This window comes from Macrotis lagotis, chromosome 1, assembly GCF_037893015.1.
Source record: "Macrotis lagotis isolate mMagLag1 chromosome 1, bilby.v1.9.chrom.fasta, whole genome shotgun sequence".
Lineage (NCBI taxonomy): Eukaryota > Metazoa > Chordata > Mammalia > Peramelemorphia > Peramelidae > Macrotis > Macrotis lagotis.
The window spans coordinates 59,817,533-59,837,938 of record NC_133658.1 but is presented as its reverse complement, the minus strand read 5'-3'; the positions used below and the strand labels follow the sequence as shown (position 1 = coordinate 59,837,938).

The 20,406-nt window shown below is 38.6% G+C and overlaps 1 protein-coding gene and 1 non-coding gene across 2 annotated transcripts in view; one reads left to right on the top strand and one right to left on the bottom strand.

Annotated features, from left to right (window-relative positions):
- The window catches only part of COTL1 (coactosin like F-actin binding protein 1), a 66,700-nt gene that overhangs the window by 21,349 nt on the left and 24,945 nt on the right, over positions 1–20,406 (bottom strand). The window contains exon 3 of the mRNA XM_074201941.1: positions 15,910–16,067. Coding sequence (XP_074058042.1) covers positions 15,910–16,067 — 158 coding nt within the window. The remainder of the gene's footprint in view (positions 1–15,909; positions 16,068–20,406) is intronic.
- Positions 12,060–12,166, top strand: LOC141510422 (U6 spliceosomal RNA). Its single transcript, XR_012474912.1, has one exon. It is a non-coding gene; the product is annotated as a U6 spliceosomal RNA (small nuclear RNA).

Here is a 20,406-nt window from a genome sequence, read left to right as displayed (position 1 = left end):
ACACTATAAAGAGTTCGTTAAATAGGATGTCTGTTTTCAGCTTCCACTGAAAGCTTTGATGTACACCAAAACACTACCTACTCTTCCTTTTTTCCTAGTCCTTCCCCCATCAGAATTCTTACAATGCATGTCACTGAATAAGACCATTGTGTGCATAATAAATGAAATCTTTTAGGAATGTACAAGAGGAGGTTGCAAAAAGCATCCTAGGGTGGATCATGCTTTATAGAATATTTTTTCTTTTTTAAAAAACTTTGTATTTAGTATTATATTTTTCCCCAGTTACATGTAGAAACAATTTTTAACATTTGCTTTGAAAACTTTGAGTTTCAAATAGGATAATTTTTTAAAAAGATCCCTATACCATAATTTAGCTTTTTGGCAAGTGTAGATGCTCACAAACCAGGCTTACTTAAGATAAAATCCATCTGGAATCAGTTCAGGAAGCTACATATTCAACATCACCCTAAGACTTAAGACCAGGAAAGGCAGCTAGGTGGTGCAGTGGATAGAGCACTGGCTTTGGAATCAGGAGGGCAGGAGTTTGAATCCAGCCTCAGACACTTGACTCTTACTGTGTGACCTTGGGCAGGTCACTTAACCCTGATTGCCTCATATCCAGGGCCAACCAACTCTGGTCATCTTGATTCATATCTGGCCACTGGACCCACATGACTCCGGAAGAGAAAGTGAAGCTGGAGACTTACTCCCTCACTCAAATCCAATTCATGCGCTTGTCATGGCATCACCTTCCCATTGTTATGAGCTTCTTCAAAAATGAAGGACAAACATTGTTATTAAAACTTAAGAGTTCTGGGCAATCATTTTCAGTTGAGTGCCCCTATTTGGTGTTTTCTTGGCAAAGTTACTGGAGTGGTTTGTCATTTCTTTTCCAGTTCATTTTACAGGTGAGGAAACTGAGACAAACAGGGTCAAGTGACTTACCCAGGTCTTACAGTTAATATGTGTTGGAAATCGGATTTGAACCAAGGAAGCTGAGTCTTCCTGACTCCAGGCCCAGGACTTAGAAACCAGCCAGTAAGGATCCACCCTCCTTTGTTGCTGTCTGGCCTTTATTCTCGAAGAAGACCATGACTTCGGGGAGGTGATGCCATGACAAGCACATGAATTGGATTTGAGTGAAGGGGTGCTGTGCAAAGTCACCAGCCTCACTTGTTTCTCTAGAACTATCAGAATGATAGTCCTGGATTCAAGGCAATTAGGGTTAAATGACTTGCCTGAGGTCACACAGCTAGTAAGTGTCAAGTATCTAAGGTCATATTTGAACTCAGATCTTCCTGACCCAGGACTAGTCTTCCATTCACTGTACCCTCTAGCTGCCCCCACTATGTCTACATGTACTAAATGAAGTCAATTGAAAAAGGGGAAAAAAAATCAGTCAGATGATAATTTTCAAATCTCACTAATTAGTCAGCTCCCCCCTTCATTGCATTAATTGATTGACTAATGAAGCAGCTATTTTACCATTTGACTTATTTTTAATTTTGCAAAGGAAGGTAAAGTTTGTCCATAACTAATTATGATAGCATTTCTATTTTGCTTTTACTTTTGTTATTTCATTTGATTCTCATGATCACCCTGTGAGAAAAGTGTTTCCCATATTATAGAAGGGAAAACTGATGCACAGAGAGGTCAAGTGACTTGCCCAGCTGGTAAGTCTATAAGGCAGGATAAGAACTCAAGTCTAACTGATTCCCAAACCCATGATCCAACCAAAATACCATCTAACTGACTCAAATCAGTGTCTACACCAGTAGCCTACAGCCCATGCCAAAGACAGTCAGGCAGAGATGGGCAGGGGCTAACAGCTTGTTTTCTCTTTCTGATCTCCTAAATATTGCAAGGTAACTATCTGATGAAAGCAATATCAAAATGTCTATTGAAATACAGAGTGAGGGACAGCTAGGTAGCACAGTGGATAGAGCACCTGCCCTGGAGTCAGGAGGACCTGAATTCAAATCTGCCCTCAGACACTTAAAAATTGACTGTGTGACCTTGGGCAAGTCACTTGGCCCCACTGCCCTGCAAGAATTTAAAAAAAAAGAAAGAAATACAGAGCGATATAAGACCTTTAGGCTTTAATCACTTTAGGAGCATAGTGTAAATTACATGACACATAAAAGGTGAATTCTCAAAAGGTTTCTTATAATGTATTTATGTTTTTCATTTGTTGTTCATTTTAACTTTCTTTCATAGCTTTCTTACTGCTAATATATTGTAGCTCTTGGATCTCAAAATCGAAGCTGTTACTTTCTAGCCATTGATTCTAAAGACCAAGCTCAGTCAAAGTCACAGGCTCCATCATCCATCCAGAAACCAGTTAGTAAGAATTCTCTCATTTGATGAGAAAACTCAGGCTCATGAAATCACCAAGTGCTAAATGGGTTTGAAAAGTATACAATTGCAATTACATTGAAAGTTTACAAAATCAAACCATATTGCTTTAAAATGTTAAGATTTCCACTTGCATCTTACAGCCTGCTTCTATCACCTAGCTGTCTAAAATGATTAAGGTTCAAATCTGCCCAAGAGCTATTGCCTTCTGCAGCAGGGTGCCTTCTCTCTACCATCTCCAATGGCTGGCTCCTTCTCCCCTACTCATCAGCCTGACCTTCTTTGGAGTCACCTAAGCTCAAAATTGTGTCTCCCCTTTCTCATTGCATCCCTGCCTCTCAACTCCATTCCCTACTGATCTTCTAGGTACTAAAGGATAAATGATAAAAATAATTTATTCTAGCCTCCTGACTTTTTACTCATCCTTCTTAGAGGAAATTCCATTTTAAAAACAGAAAGATTATTCATTTGGAGTCAAAGGTCTAGGTCACAATCCTCCTTGAAATAGATTAGGGAAGACAATAATCTCTCTGAGACTTAATTTCCTCATCTGTAAAAAAATAAAGGCTGGGATATAGCATTTCACCTGCATCCTCAATGGAGAATCACAACAAAGCTGTGAAGATTGGCACAAGATTGTTCTTAGTCTCATTTTCAATTCAATTTTGCAAGTCTTTACTAAGTGATAGGTGGGCAGAATGGATAGATTTCAAACCCAGATTCAGACACTTACTAATTGTGTGACTGTGGGCAAGTCACTTAACCTCTGTTTCCTTATCTGTAAAATGGTGATAATACTAGCCCTGACTCTCAATGTTATAAGGATCAAATGAGATGGAAACCCTAAAGTAATATTTAAAATTACTATTTGCCAGACATTGTGGTGGGTGATGGGTGATACAGTCAAGAACTCAACATTTTACAGATAAGGAAACTGAGTAAGATGACTATATTATACTAGATTACTCATGACTTTCTAATTCATGGTACATGAAAGAAAGTACTTTCTTCTTATAACCTCCCACAACCCTACCCAAGTAATTAAACAGGTCACAGATTATGTGAATGATGGCATACATGCATGTGCCTACATATATATGCATCTAAGATATATGTGTATTATACACATATACATATGTGATACATGTGTGTTAAAAATATAAATCTATTAAGAGATATAATAGAGTGGTAGTAGGGGTAATGGGTAATAGTGAATGAGAAAAAGTAACTAGACTTGATGAAATAGAATGGTGAATGAACAGCAGAGCTGGCAGGCATAATACTACTAAAGTCAAGAACGACTTTCTCTTCTATTCAATTGCTACCAGTTACTTTGATTTTCCCTGGTTTCCTTGGGTAAACACCTGTTCCCTCAGTATGGGAGGGGTTAATTACTAGGCTCCGAACACCTGGGGGAGGCGTTGCACAGGGGGAGGGCATGAAGAAACTGGAGAGCTCTCTGGAGAGTACAATCTGGATTCTCACTAATATTCTTCTCCCTGTCCCTGAGCTCTTTTCTGGTTCCTTTCTCTGGAGAAATCAGACCTCTAGAGAAAAATAAGAACAGTTCACTGAATGGCCCTCTGGATGTTACTATATTTCTAGTCCTTGAGTCTCAGAATCCAAGTTGTGACTCTGATTAGCCACCAAATCTAATGTCATAGATTCATCTATCTAAAGCTCAAAGGACCCTCAGAGGTCAGTTAATCACGGCCCCTTCATTTCACAGATGAAGAAACTGAGACTCAGAGTTCAAATCCTATCTCTGATGCTTACTTAGTCAAATGGTTTCTCTTCCCTTAGTTTCCTCATCTGTGAAATGAGGGGACTGTTCTACTGGCCCCTGGGATCCCTTACCACTCTAAACCTCTGATGGTTCTGCATGTTGCTCAGAGATTAAGACTGAGAAGGAGTCTTGTTTTTAGAGGAGGAAACTGAGGTGTAGAGAAGGGAGGTGGCCTACTTAAAACCAGCCTCAAAGCTGGGCTTTGAAAAGAGATCCTCTGCCTGGAAAACCAGAGTCACTTATTACCATAATAGAGTCAAATGATCTAGTCTCCTTTTCTTCTCTAAGATCAAGCAAAAGGCAGCTAGGTGGTACAATGGATAGAACACTGGCCTTGAAGTCAGGAAGATGGAAGTTCAAATCTTGCCTCAGACATTTCACACATACTAGCTGTGTGACCTTGGGCAAGTCACTTAATCCTTATTGCCTCACATCCAAGGCTTGTCTCTAGTCAACCTGATCCATATATGACCACTGAATCCAGATGGTTCTGGAGGAGAAAGTGAGGCTGGTGCCTTAGCACATTCCCACCCCACCCCCATTCAAATTCAATTCATGTGATTGTCGTGGCACCACCTCCCTGATGCTGTGGTCTTCTTCAGGAACAAAGGACAAACATCATCATCAGGACCATGTAGACAGAAGTTAATGAAGTATTTGGTCACATGGGCAAGTTTAAGGTGAGCATCCAGACATCAGGATAGGGTTGGCATGACCAAAATCACAATAGGCACAGAATCCAAAGTCTTCAGCTTACCCATAAACATCCAATCAATTGCTTACCCAGCAACCAAAGGGAATGGGGCATTCTAATGATGTATACCAAACCACATATATCAGGATATCTCTAGCTACACACTTTTAAGTATTGACCTTTCTAGGTTCTGCATTTTTTTTTTGCTTTTGCAAGGCAATGGAGTTAGGTGACTTACCCAAGGTCACACAGCTAAGTAAGGGTTAAATGTCTGAGTCTGGATTTGAACTCAGGTCCTCCTGACTTCAGGGCCACCTTTTCCACCATTTCCATTGTTTTTTGAGAGGGGAACCTATAGTTGGTGTATATGAATTTGGTGGTGGGAACAGAAGGTCTCAGTTTTTTAAATCAATTCCTATATTGAGAGTTTAAAAGGAAGATAGACAGACACACTCATCAGCTGTGCCAAGACCAAGCAGGTCACACTTAGATATCTCCCTTGCTCAAAATCTCCCTGGAACAAATACACCTCAGCAATTTCTTTCCCCAAAGCTGCAAACAGAGAAGGTGTTCTCCGGTTACAGTTAGAGCAAGAGGGTGGGGGCAGGGGGAGGGGAGGGCGGGAAAAGAGCACAAATACTAAAAACATTTTACAAGAGACAACACTGTGCCATTAGATAAAGTCTGGCCTTAAATCAAGATGGCTTTGTCTCAGCATGGAAAACACCCATATTAGAGGTGTTTGCATTGTTCCTAAGATCCCCCAGAGGCAGAGCATGACAAAAGACCATGACACAGGCTTTGCTCTAACACTAGGCCTGGGTTCCAGAGACAGACAGCTATAGTGAGCTAGTCATGCGTGACATCCACTGGTGTGATAAGGATCTGGGTAATTACAATTGCCTAACCTAAACTCTCCTGGCCGTTGGCACAGCTTGGGGGATCTTCTTCCAGGTCGACTTTCCCCCCACAAGTTACATAGCCTCATGCAGAGAAGAGAACCTTGTCTAGCCAAGATACCAAGGAGACTCCTTTTACCCCTTAATCCAATAGAACAATGGATGAACAAAGCAATCAGTAGCCATAGAGTCAAAACTCTCAAAATCCCAGGAAAAGATGGGATTTGCTCCTAATTTGTGGTAGTTAAGTAACTAGAAAGGTAAATGGCCAACTAGACTTGTTTTATCTCTAAAGACCTGGCTGAGCAAACAGTATGTGTGATCAAAGGAACAAGCCATCAATCATTTATCAAGTACCTACTATGTGACTGACACTACTTAAGATGGTTTAGAGAAAAAAAAAGACAGCCTTCTACAAACATGATGGGCCAATTACAGATGGGGTTTTAAAAATCTATTCTTAAACTATGTTCCCTGAAACTCTCTACTAAGCAGTAGTTTATTTAGCCTAAGAGTCTCTAATTTGGTTAACTTTTAGAGCAAGATTACATAGCAACAAACTGTATTTTTCTCAAAGATTAAAAAAACTCATACTCAGAATTGAATAGGACATTGGAGACCCTACTACTATTAGAATCTAATTCAATTCTTTATTTTACAAATGATGAAACTTGATGATGCTCAAAGAGAAAAATGAATTTTCCAAGTTTCTCTCAAACACAAACACACACACACACACACACTTATCTCTGTAGGTCTATGTATCTCTCTCTCTTACACACACACACACACACACACACACACACACACACACACACACACACACACCCTGTCTTTCACAAACACACATTCATTATCTCTTTTTTCTTTCTGACTCTCTTATACACACACCCACACCCACATACTCCTTCTCTCTCTCTCTCTCTCTCTCTCTCTCTCTCTCTCTCTCACACACACACACACACACACACACACACAAACACACCATCTGTATCTCTCTCACACACACACACATACTCTATCTCTTTCTCTGTCTCTATTCTTTCTCTCTCTGTCTCCCTCTCTCACACCTATACCCCCAAACTCTCATTCTCTCTCTCTCTCTCTCTGACACACAGACATTCAGTCACTCATTGTCTTTCTTATACACATACTGTTTCCTTTCTCTCTCTTACATACACACAGTGTTGGGATTTAAACCCAGGTCCTATTGACCCCAAATCTCATTCTCTTTTCACTGCTTCCATGATTGGATTCATGGAGTCATAGTGGGACTCTCTAACATTTGCTCAAATTTGGAAGATTTCCTGTGTTTCCCCCAGTGCTCCCATCACACTCTCAAAATAAGTAGGTCACCTGCCATAACTGAATTTTTTAAATGAAGTGTTTTGAGCTCCAAAGTATAAGAAATATAATATTGCTTCACTCAGAGACTATTTCCTTTCAGGAAAGAATCCAGGAAAAGCTTAGTCTCTTGGATCTCACCCAAAAGGAATTATAGTTCCTGAAGGACTTCATCATAAGGTGAACTCACCTACAAGGCAGCTGGTGGCACAATAGATAACAGCTTTGGAGTCAGGAAGACCTGAGTTAAAATCCAGTCTTGGACACTCACTAGCTGTGTGACCCTGGGCAAGTCATGCTACTTACCCTCAGTTTCCTTATCTGTAAAATGATGATAATAATAGCACCAACCTCCTGGGGTTTTTATGAGGACCCAAAGAGATTTGTGGAGCACTTAGCTGGTCTGACACAAATACCTGTTACACTGAAACAACAATGATACCTCACAGTACAGATTTCACCTACAATGAACCTTACAGAATCAAAATTAAGGAAAGTTCACACCAACAAAGAGGAAGAGTAACCCAAGAAAATCCTAGGAGTCCCCTGATGCCATACGGTACAAGAAGCAAATTTAGCCAAAATACTAAAGAGATTTTTTTAATTTTTATTTTTTTATGTAGGGCTTTGCCCAGGGTCACACAACTAGGCAATTATTAAGTGTCTAAGGCTGGATTTGAACTCAGGTTCTCCTGAATCAGAGCAGGTGCTCTGTTCATTGTACTACATGGTTGCCCATAAAGAGATACTTTTAACACCTTATATTCAAGTGGAAGCATGTACAAAGTAATTACAGGTAGGAATGAGATCTCCATGACTCACTGGCTGTTAATCAAAGAATTTTGCCCAAAGAGACAACTTTAAAAATATAAGAAACTCTGAGCAATGTCCCTCAAAGATGAGTGATCTACAATGAATCCTGAAGACTACCAGAGAGGTGATGGACTCAAGCTGCAGAGATACACCATTTTGGACCCAGCCAATATCAAATCTGTTTTGCTTTAATCTGCATGTTTTTCCCAAGGATTTTTTTGGTTTATCTTTTTTTAATGGGGGAGGGAAAGTAAAAAAGATGATTTTATGTTCATTGAAAAAAATTAATTTAATTTAAAAAACTCACCAAAGGACGCCCAGTTTTGCCCAATTAAACACCAGTCTCCCAAACCTTCTCTTATGGGTCCTGTCCTTGCCAGAGAAAGGAACATTGATTTGGTAATATGAGAACTCTCTTCAGAAGCCAGCTCTGCTCCTACTAGCTATGTGACCTTGGAAAGTCACCTTATTCTCTAGGCTTCAGTCATAAGGAGCTGATCTCCAGGGTCCTGCCTGGCTCCAAATCCCCAGTCTTTCCCCTTCCCTGCCCTGTGTGGGTGGGAACAGCAGCTGAAGTCTCCTGAAGCCAGGAGAGGGCATTTGTGTCAGCAAGGGATTGAACCCCTGACTCAGGGTCATGGAGCTGACTATGAATCAGACAGAGGAGGGAAAAAGCCACAAGGGCCTCATTTATTACTAGTTCTTCTGAAAGCCTTGAATACTTCCTGCCAGCATGCCTCACTCAGCACTTCGTCCACAATGCCTTTTATGGTATTCTTACAGTTACCTTTCCATCAGCATCCTCATCTCCCCTCGCCTGTTAATGTAAGCACAGTAAGGCAGGTCCCTTGGATTTGAACAGTTACCTTTAGTCAGATTCCTTGGTTTTAGAAATGAGGGAAAATGAGGCACAGAGATGGGAAGGACTTGCCTAAAGTCATGTAAGTAGCAGGCAGTAAACAAGTGGAACCAGGATTCAAAATAAGTTCTATAGCTACAAAACCAGTGCTCCTTCCCACTATATCCCTGGGATTCTTAACTTTTTTTGCCATGTGCTAGAGTCAGCTTGAACCCATGGTGGAGAGCTGATTGTTAAATTTTCAGTGAGAGTACCTACATCTCAGAAATCAGTCAATGCTGCAAATTAGGGCTTCCTTTATGGTCTCATTCACTATCTAGGCTCAAGAAAATGATGGAGAAAAATGCCAATAAATCATAATAAATTTAAAAGTGTGTCCTGCATACTTTGGGGGGAAAGTCAGTAACTAAATACCCCTGAATGTACCCTTTAGGCAGTCATTCTTAGATTAATGTTTTTAAATGCAAAAATCAAACCACAAAGGATTATGAAAGAAACCAATTATAAGGAAATATAGCTATCAAAATAAATTTTTAAACCCCATGTCCCCAGATCCCAGTTTAAGAACACTTGTACTACACCCTGCTCTCATTTTTATTTAATCAAAAAACATTTAATAAACAAGCTTCTAGATGGCAATAAGGTGCTGGGGGATACAAAAGAAGTCTAACTCCCACTGCCCCACTTCACCTTCAAAAAGGAGGGGAGAAAAGACCCGAAAGGACCTTTTTGAAAGACTCTGAAGTAATTCACAGAAATGATTGGAAACCAGCATGACTTGTTTGCTTCAGATACCAGCAATATTCCATCAGAGATTTCACAAGACCCAGGAGCAGCCAGGTGGCCCAGGAGATAAAGGGCCAAACCTAAAGTCAGGAATACTTGAGTTTAAAATCAGCCTAAGACACAATTAGCTATGGGACCCTTGGCAAGTCACTTCCCTTTGTTTGCTTCAGTTTCCTCATCTGTAAAATGAGCCAGAGAAGGAAATGGCAAACCACTCCAGTACCTTTGTCAAGAAGAGTCAGAGATGATTGAAATGACTGAATGCAAGTGAACACACACACACACACACACACACACACACACACACACACAGAGTGAGAGAGAGAGAGAGAGAGAGAGAGAGAGAGAGAGAGAGAGAGAGAGAGAAAGTCTTGACTCTTGAGCTCTCTAATAGATCTCATGGGAATTTATGACTAGCCTGCAGGTTAACTGTCATCTTAATGGGCTTTTAGATAGTTTTATTCCTTCAACAACCTCATGTGCAATGTTTTTTTTTTTTACATTAGTCATCTCTGGAAGAGGTTTCCCGCTAAGACCTTAGTCTGATAAAATCTCCCTTCTAACAAAGAAAAACTGTTAAGCAAAACTAACTGATATAGAGATGGTCTTTGGGTCTATAATACCTGCTATTTAAGGACTAAAATTATTCATTACAATCAGTTAGATTTTCATTTATACTATTGGAAACATTTTGCTCTGGAGCTGCCTCCCTCTGAATCCAATCATATAAATCTCAGAATGAGAGACTCAGAGCTTTTGTTGTTGCTGCATTCAGTCCTATCTGATTCTTTGTTATTCCATTTTGGGTTTTCTTAACAAAGATAGTTAATATGGCTTGCTATTTCTTTCTCTAGACATTTTATAGATGAGGAAACTAAGGCAGAAGGAGTTAAGAGGGTCAAAGAGGTATTAATATTTGAAGTTGGATTTGAACTCAGATCTTTCTAACTCCAGTCCAAGGTGCTCTATCCACAATGTCACCTACCAGTCCCAAGAGATTTAGAACTAGAAGGGATTTTATGGGTCATCTAACCCAATTCCCCCATTTTATAGCTAGGGAAATTGAGTCTCAGAGCAAATACTTTCCTAAGGTCATACAGAAATATAGTTTTTTTTAACCTATTCTCTTGAAGACAGAAGCTAGGAATCCCAGTTCAAGTGGCAGAGCTGAGGTTCTAATCCAAGTCTAAACCTGGCATTCCTTCTACTTCTTTCCCTAGTCATCATTTCTTACACTGCAATAAGATTCCATTATATTCATATAGCACACTTTGTTCAGTCAATTTTCCAATTAATGTATACCATTTTGTTTTCAGTCTTTGCTACCACACAAAACAAAAAAAAAAGTGATGCTATGAACATTCTGGTATACATGAGGCTTGTCTGTCTTTGGTTTCCATTGGAGCAAGTGTCCAGTAATAAGACTGCTAAGTCAACAATGATATAAAATTATTTTACGCATAAGGTGATGGCTCATTGCTTTAGCATAGCTGAAGAGCAGATTCTAAAAATAGCTTTTCAAAGTCAATTATCATACAAAAGTATCAAATTTCTTAGCAGGACAAATTTCTAATCTCTTAAAAATCATTTTAAGAGATGAAAGAAGCCTTAGAGATCATCTATTCCAACCCAAACTTACTTCAATCAAATAAATCCACATATCAAGATTTCAGAAATAAAAGCATAGTGTAAGTTTCTATCATTGACAGCCCCTCACTCATCCTCCCAGTCACAAAACTTCAGGACCTTAAACATTTTAAAGTTTCTCTCTCCATGATTTGTAGGTGGCAAATCTACTACTGTCTCTCTACCTCTGATCTATTCATCTTTGTCTCGATTCAAATAGCCACTATTCTGGTTTAACCCTTCCCTCATCTACACCAGATCATGGAAATACCCACTTGCTAGGGGTTTACATTCCATTGGAGGGTACATTTGAGCTTATGTGAGTTCCTTTTATCTTTGAAACAAAGTGGTGATCATTATCCAATCATTCTGGACAGCAATATGGAATTGTGCCCAAAGAGCAATAAAACTGGTCATAGCCTTTGACCTAGCAATACTATTACTAGGCCTTTATCCGAAAGAAAATTTTAAAAATTGGGAAAATTCCCTCATGTTCAAATATATTTATGACCATTCTAATTGAGGTGTTAAAGAATCGGGAAACTGAGGAGATGCCCATAAATTGGAGAACGGATGAACAAGTTGTGGTATATGAATGTTATGGAACACAGTTTTCTATAAGAAACCATGACTGGTCAGACTTTAGAGAAACATGGAAAGAATTACATAAACTGATGCTGAGTGAAGAGAGAAGAACTAAGAGAACATTGTACACATTAACAACATTGTGAGTTGACCAACAAGGATTGGTTGCAGTTCCTCTCAGAAGTTCAGAGATCTAGGACAACCCTGGGAGATCTGTTATGGATAATAACAACCTCATCCAGAGGAAAACAAAAAATAACCACCACAAAATCTGAATGGATACTATGTCACTTTTTTTTAAAAAAGTCTTTTGTGTTCACTTCAGCAGCACATGTATTAAAATTGGAATGATACAGAGAAGATTAGTATGGCCTCTGCACAAGGGTGATAAGCAAATTTGTGAAGCATTCCATTTTTTAAATCATATTTTTCTTTCTTTTCCCTTAGTCCTAATTCCCCATAAACAAAATGACTAATATGTAAACATGTTAATACATATACAATGTATAAGTACAATTTTTACTAGATTGTTCATTGCTGAGGGGAGGGAGGAAGGGAAGGTGGTAGAAAAACATGTAACAAGAATATGCAACAAAAATATGCAAGTGAATGAATGTTAAAAAAAACTTTTACAACATATAATTAGAAAAATAAAAAAACTATTTAAAAAAAAAAGTAGGGATCATTAAAAGCAACAATGAGGATGGAATACAATCCAGACATGGAGAAAAGATTGTTGCAAAAGCCCAGAGATCAGAGATGATTAAGTCTTGTGAGAACTAAGCAACAAGGCCAGATTGTTTGGACCATAGAGGAGAGAGGAGAAGAAAAGAATTAATATATACATATATATATATATATATGTATATATGTATGTATGTATGTATGTATGTATATGCCAGACACTGTCCTAGGCATTCTACAAATCCTACCTCATTTGATTTTCCTTACAATGTAGGTGCTATCATCCCATTTTATAGGTGAAGAAACTAAAGGGATGTAGAATAAGGCAGAAAAGTTAAATCAGAGTCAAGACATGTAGGGCTTTAAATACCAAATGGGACTTTATATTTCATTCTAGAAGCAAATGAGAGATCCTGGAGCTTCTCAAGTAGAGGAGTAATATTATCAGAGTTAGGTTATAGGGAGATAACTTCAATTGTGTGGAAAATGAATTGGAAAAAAGACATTTGAGTAGCAACTAGATGGTACAGTGGATGGAGTCAAGAAGGTCCGAATTCAAATCTGGTCATAGACACTGATTAGCTGTATGATCCTGGGCAAGTAATTTAATTTAATCCTGTTTGCCTCAGTTTCCTCATCTGTAAAATGAACTGGAGAAGGAAATGGCAAATCACTCCAATATCTTTGTCAAGAAAACCCCAAATGGGGTCAGGAAGACTTAAATACGACTGAAACAACTCAATCAACAACAATGATTAAAAACCAGCTGTAAGCTCAGCACAGTTTTTAAGGCACAACTAGGTGGTGAAGTAGATAGAGCACTGGCCCTGGAATCAAGAGGACATGAATTCAAATTCTGCCTCTGTCTCAGATATGTACAAGTTGTATGACCCTAGGCAACTAACTTAACCCCAATTGGAAAGAGTGAGGAAAGTGGGGGAGGGAGGGAGAGAGAGGGAGAGAGAGAGAGGGAGAGAGAGAGAGAGAGAGAGAGAGAGAGAGAGAGAGAGAGAGAGAGAGAGAGAGAAAGAGAGAGAGATTTGAGGCAGAGAGGGAAACCACTGCAATAAGACAAAGGAGAGATGATTGATGAGGGTCTAAATTAGGGGGATGGTTGTGGGAGTGGAAAGAAAGACACAGAAAGGAGAGGTATTGGAAGATAGTATTAAAAAAACTTGCCAAATGGATTTGTGGGCAAAGTAAGAGTGAGAAACTGAAGACTATACAATTGCAAATTGAGTGAGCAGAAGAATGTCAAGAAACCCTTAATAGTAATAGAGACATTCAGAAGAGGTTGAGGTTTGGAGACTTAAGGTGTGGGGGAAGATGACAAATTATGTTTCTAGTCTTATTATCCTTTACTCCTTTTCACAGTCAATAATCTGGCATTATTGGTTGTTTTGCCATTCCTTTCATAAAATACTCCATCTCCTTATTGTGACATTTTACTGTCTGCCTCCCACACCTGGAATATTCTCTGTACCTTCTGGCTTCCCCGGCTATCTCCCAATTTCTCCCACTTCACTACTAGAGCCTTCCCTCTGATATTAACTCAAATGTATATACATAGATTGTCCAGGTGCTGTCTTCTCTTTTAAAACATGAACTCCCTGAGGGCAGAGGCTGTTTCTGCTCATTTTTTATATCCCCCCATCATTCAGCAGAGTTTCTGACTTGCTCATAGTAAGGACTTGACTTCTATTTTGAGATATCTTTAGGACATCAAGTACATAGCAGTTCATCTGAAAAATGATCTGAGCATTAAACCCATGCATCTCTTTTATGGCTTATTGGACATATGAGACTGGAAAAAAAATGTTTAAAGGCACAAAATTCCCACGGGGGTTAAGTGGTAGAATCCAAGAATTCCCAACCCTAAGTTAGATAGGGACCTGAGACAGTGATATTGATCCTAGTGAACAAGAAGGGGGTTCAAAGTTAGATTATTCTTAGTTCTGTATTTCAGAGCTATTCTGTATTTCAGAAAAAGTTGGCCTTGTAAGACAAGACAATTTTTGGAGATAAAAGCTAATCAAAACTCTGGGAACTGACAGATTCTTCTCCTTATGGAGGGAAAGCAACTGAATGTTCTTCCCTAGTCTGAAGACTGGATGTAAACTTTCATTAAAATAACAGAACCATAAGCTGGGTTCTGAGCTAAAAAAAAATAAAAGAACTCATTTCTCTTATAGGGAAGAGATAGCATCTCAGGTGAAGATTCTAACTGAAACCAGAAACCAAAAGCAGAGGGAAATTCCATCACCATGCACTCAATAGAGTAACAAGCCAGCAATCCTTGATAGAGATAATTTACCATATAGGGAAGCAAATCAAATGGAAGCAAAAAAAATCTGATGATATTATTAAATTTTAAACTCAATGATTCAATAAAATATGTCAGCTACAAGAGCCAAGGCAATCTTAGGTTTTGTTAAGGGAACCATAAAATGTGCAAGACTGGGAAAGTAATGGTCCCACTGACCACATCTGGAATGTTAGTTTTACTGAAGGAGAATATTAATAAGCTGGAATAGTTGAGAGGATGGCAACCAAGGTGGAGGAGGATCTAAGATCACACACTATTAGATGAGCTGAAGGATCCAGGAATGTTTAGCCTGGAGAAGAAAAATATTGAATAGTTGATGAATGATCATATGGAAGAAAGATTAAACTCATTCTTGGCCCCAGAAGCAGAATCACAAAGAGGCAAGTTTCATCTCAATATTAGGAAAAGCTTAGTAATAGAGTTAAGCAAAGGTGAAATAGGTTGCCTCAGGAGGTGGTAGGTGCACCATCTTTGGAGACAGTCAATCAAAAGAAGATATTCAAACATTTGCTGAATAAATTTTTCGTGGTCCAAGAGAGCATAGCAGGTGGCTGATAAGCAGTAATATAAAGGAATTGGACTAGATGCCTTCTGAGTTTCTTTGGACTCCAAATTCTAGTATCCAAATATTTCTAGGACAATTTGATTCTGCATATTGACTGAGTAGAGAAATGGGAGACCTTGGACCCATTGCTGAATCCACCCCAATATCACATAATCATTCTTATTATCCTGCTTTAAGCAAAGTCTCTGAAAAGAAGTAAAGAGAGCAGTAGTGGGAAATATAGCTAAGATATAGTAAAATATTTTTATTATTATAATAAAATTATTATAATAAATTAAAAAATTATATAATAATATAATATAATAATATAATAATAAAAAAATTATTATAATAAAAACAACAGCAACCAAATGCTAAATATAGTTTCAAATCTGCTTTTACCACTTACTATGTGAACATGGGTATGTAACAATCTCTCTGGAGAGCAGTTTTTGCGTCTATAAAATGGGAAGACTACTTTCCTCACAAAGCTGATATAATAATCAAATTAAATATCATGCAAAATGTTTTATAAAGTACAAAGCATTGCCAAAATGTCAGCTATCATCATCATCATTGTTATTGTCACAAGTCAATGGCAGAATTACCTGTACAACTTCTTTCACCAAGGTCTTGTCTGTCCCAGTCTTGGCTCTTTGTAGGCCACTGACATTCTCGCCAATCCAAGTGATAAGGGCAAACTTCACTCTCTTGCTCATGGCATCCCCCGTGGTAAACCGGACAAACCCAAACAATCGAATGTCATCTTTAGGAAACAGAGAAACTCAAATTAAAATTCTGACAAAAACTATTCCAAAAGTAAATAGGGCAGGTAGGTAGAACAGTGGATAAAGCTCTGGGCTGGGAATCAGGCTCATCTTCTTAAGTTCAAATCTGGCTTCAGAAACTTACTAGTTGTGTGAGCCTGGGCAAGTCACTTAAGCCTGTTTGCCTCAGTTTCCTTATATGCAAAATAAGCTGGAGAAGGAAATGGTAAACCAGCCCAGTATCTCTGCCAAGAAAACCCCAAATGGGATCACAAAGAGTTGGACACAACTGAACTTTCTTCTTGTTATAAAACAAGACTCTTATCCTGGATGTCATTTATTATATTATGAAGCAATAGATGAAGGGTTTTAACAAAAAATGGCACTTATTTCTCCAACTATATGCTAACTACTGTCAGGGATCTAAACATGGCTATTTCGGAAAGCAGAAGATTTCTTACAGCTATTTATTTACTGTATTCTGATGATCTTAACTTTTGTTTTATGTTTGTTGGATGGATAAGATAAATCAAAATTAGTTTGCTTTTGTGATTAATTTAGAGGGGTAAAAATGAGAAGAACCCATGTAGTTATGTGATCTTGGACAAGTCACTTCCTGTTTGAATTCCAATTTTCTCATTCATAAAGGAATTGGACTAGGTGTTTCCTGAGATTTCTTTGGTTTCCAAACTCTAGGATCCTCTATTTCTAAGGCAACTTGATTCTGCCTATTGACTGAGAAGGGAAATGGGAGGCCTTGGACCCATAGCTGTATCCATTCCAATATCACACAGTCATTCTGATCATCCTGCTTCAAAAGTTCTGAAAAGAATTAAAGGAGTTGAAAGCAGTAGTTGTGAGTATGGAGGGTAGGGAATAAGCAATTATATAGACTCTACTATGTTCCAAGTGCATTTTACAGCTATTATTCTCATTTGAACCTCATAACACTGGGAGGGAGGTACTAGGTGAGGAAACTGAAGCAAACAGAGAAGTTAAGCCACTTGCCCTTAATCATATTAACCAGATTTGAACTTGTCTTCCTGACTCCAAGGTCAGCACTCAAACCACTCACTGGACCATCAGTTGTCTCTTGAATGCTAAGCATTATAGTCAAAATATCTACTCTTGCTTTACTTGTACAACCAATATCATATGCTTGCCCTCTCAGGGGGTAGGAGAGGGACAAGAGGGAAAAAGAATTTTTAAAAAGTTAACTAGACTTGGAATCAAAAGCCTAGGGTGCCACTGGATATTTGTATCCCTGCTACTAGGAAGTCTGAAGCTGGTGGATCTCTTGAGTTTAGTGCTTCTGAATTGCACCAGGATAAATTAATATGCCTAATAAATATAGGAAGCGAGATATAAGCCTAAAACCTTCCTTAGTCAGTGAGAATTTATTAAGTTTTTGCTTAATAAATCAGAGACTGTGTTTAACAAAGAAAAAGAAAAGATAGTCCCTGTCCTCTAGGAACCCACAATATAAAGGGGGGAAAGACAACAAGCAAACAATTATGTCCAAATAGAGAAAAGATAAATAGTAAATAATTATCAGAAATTATTATCACTAGAATTAAGAGGAGTTGGGAAAGGCTTCCTCCAGAAATTGGGATTTTACAGAAGCCAGGATGCCAGGAAGCAGATAAGGAGGGAGATCTTTCTAGACCAGAGAAAATGACTAGAATTAAAAGATGAAGTATATTGTCTTATTTGAAGAAGAGGGTAAGAGACAGTGAGGAATCCAGGATAACATTTAAGTTTTGAGCCTGGGGGACTGAGGATAGTAATATTGTCTACTGTAATAGAGAAGGTAGGGGGGAAAAATAATGAGTCCAATTTTGTTCATGTTGAGTTTTAGATGTCTAATGGATATCCAGGTCTGGAGGTGTGGGTTTGGAAATCTGCAGAGAGATTAGTGCAGGAAAAGTAGATTTTGAGAATCATCAGCATAGAGAAGATAATAAATCCATGGGAGATCGTGATATCACAAAATGAAGTAGTATAGAAGGAGAAGAGAAGAGGACCCAGGTTAGTCAGCAAAGAGCTACCCACTGTACTATGAAACCCCCAAGTGCCTGGCACCAACTCAAGACCAAGGATCTCCATAAGTAGCAAGTTAGATGTAACTACTATTGGCTGAGATAGAGCATCTCCCCTGGAAATTAGTGGATAACTATTATTGAGAAAGAAAGTGAATGTCAGTAGGAACCTTATGCACTTCCTCTTTCAGAAGAAGAAAAATATCGTCTAACAGATGTCAGAGTACCTGATAAACATTTATCTCTCCAAATTAAATATCACTCTAATAATTTTTGATTAGCTACTTTCTATAACATCTTAGAACTTTCCCCCAAATAGTCATGTGATTTGGTAGTCATTATGACCATTTTATAGATCATTATGATAGCGATGATTAACTATCATTATTATGACCATCATCACTAGATAATTAGGAACATCTCTTATTAGATGACATTGGAGTCCTGAAAAGATAAGCGAAGGACCAAAAGTTCTCTCCATTCTTTCTGGACTCTACTTTTAATTCTCCGGACTTCTTTCTCTGCTATGGTCCAACAACCTGGAAGATCACTCCATCACTGTGGCCCTTTCCTTTGATTAGTCAGTTTCTACTGGAACTTCTTTTTTTTCTTTTTTTTTTTTTAGGATTTTACAAGGCAAATGGGGTTAAGTGGCTTGCCCAAGGCCACACAGCTAATTATTAAGTGTCTGAGACCGGATTTGAACCCAGGTACTCCTGACTCCAGGGCCAGTGCTTTATCCACAGCGCCACCTAGCCACCCCTGAAACTTCTTTTTTAAGAAAAGTGTCCAGGCCATTCATGTTTATTCCATTCCTATATGGGTTCCATTTCTGACTCTCTAGTTCCACCTAGTTATCACCTACTTCAACTTCCTTGTATGTATAGTCTTCCTGCATTAAAGAATGTAAACTCCTTGAGGGCAGGAACTGTTTTTCTTTTTACTTGTATTCTCAGAACTTAGCACAGAGTCTAGTACTCAGAAAATGCTCAATAAAACTTGTTGATTTGTCTAGTTAACTTGGTTATTAATTAGTAGCCTAGATCTATTGAAATTCAGGGATGATGCTACATTTCTGAGCTGTCTTTTTTTCTAGTGACCTTCCTAGCGTTTCTCAATAAGTTGATTTCCCTTGTGACTATGGGCACAAATTTTTGCAAGACTATTGGCTGGTGTTAAGCACATAGTCTGTATCTATTAAAAGAAATTCTCAAAAGGGCATGAAATCCATGAACTTAATTTCATTACCAAATTTCATTGATCAAAACTAAATTGGGGGTCACCAACCAAAAAATATAACGATCCATCTGTATGTCTTGGACTCTTATCTAGAAGATCTCTTTTAAGAAATGCCTTTTCGGCAATTTACAGATGAGGAGATCAAAGCAATCCATAGCCATATGAAAAAATGCTCTAAATCATTAATTATTAGAGAAATGCAAATTAAAGCTGAGGTACCACCTCACACCTCTCAGATTGGCCAATATGACCAGGAAGGATAATGTTCATTGTTGGAAGGGTTGTAGGAAATCTGGGACACTATTACACTGTTGGTGGAGCTGTGAACTCATCCAACCCTTCTGGAGAGTTATTTGGAACTATGCCCAAAGGGCAACAAAAATGTGCATACCCTTTGACCCAGCAATACCACTACTGGGTCTATACCCTGAAGAGATGATGAAAAAGGGTAAAAACATCACTTCTACAAAAATATTTATAGCAGCCCTGTTTGTGGTGGCAAAGAATTGGAAATCAAGTAAATGTCCTTCAATTGGGGAATGGCTTAGCAAACTGTGGTATATGTTTGTCATGAAACACTATTGTTCTATTAGAAACCAGGATGGATGGGATTTCAGGGAAGCCTGGAGGGATTTGCATGAACTGATGCTGAGTGAGATGAGCAGAACCAGAAAAACACTGTACACCCTAAGAGCAACAATGGGGGAGATGATCAACCTTGAAGGACTTGCTCATTCCATCAGTGCAACAATCGGGAACAATTTTGGGCTGTCTGCAAAGGAGAGTACCATCTGTATCCAGATAAGGAGCTGTGGAGTTTGAACAAACTGCAAGGACTATTCCCTTTAATTTAGGAAAAAACAGATATCTTATTGTCTGATCTTGTTACCTCTTAGACTTCTCTTCTTTAAGGATACGATTTCTCTCTCATCACACCCAATTTGGATCAAGGTACAACATGGAAACAAAGTAAAGACTGACAGAGTGCTTTCCGTGGGGGGTGGGGGGGAGGGAAGAAAGATTGGGGGGAAAATTGTAAAACTCAAAATAATATCTTTAA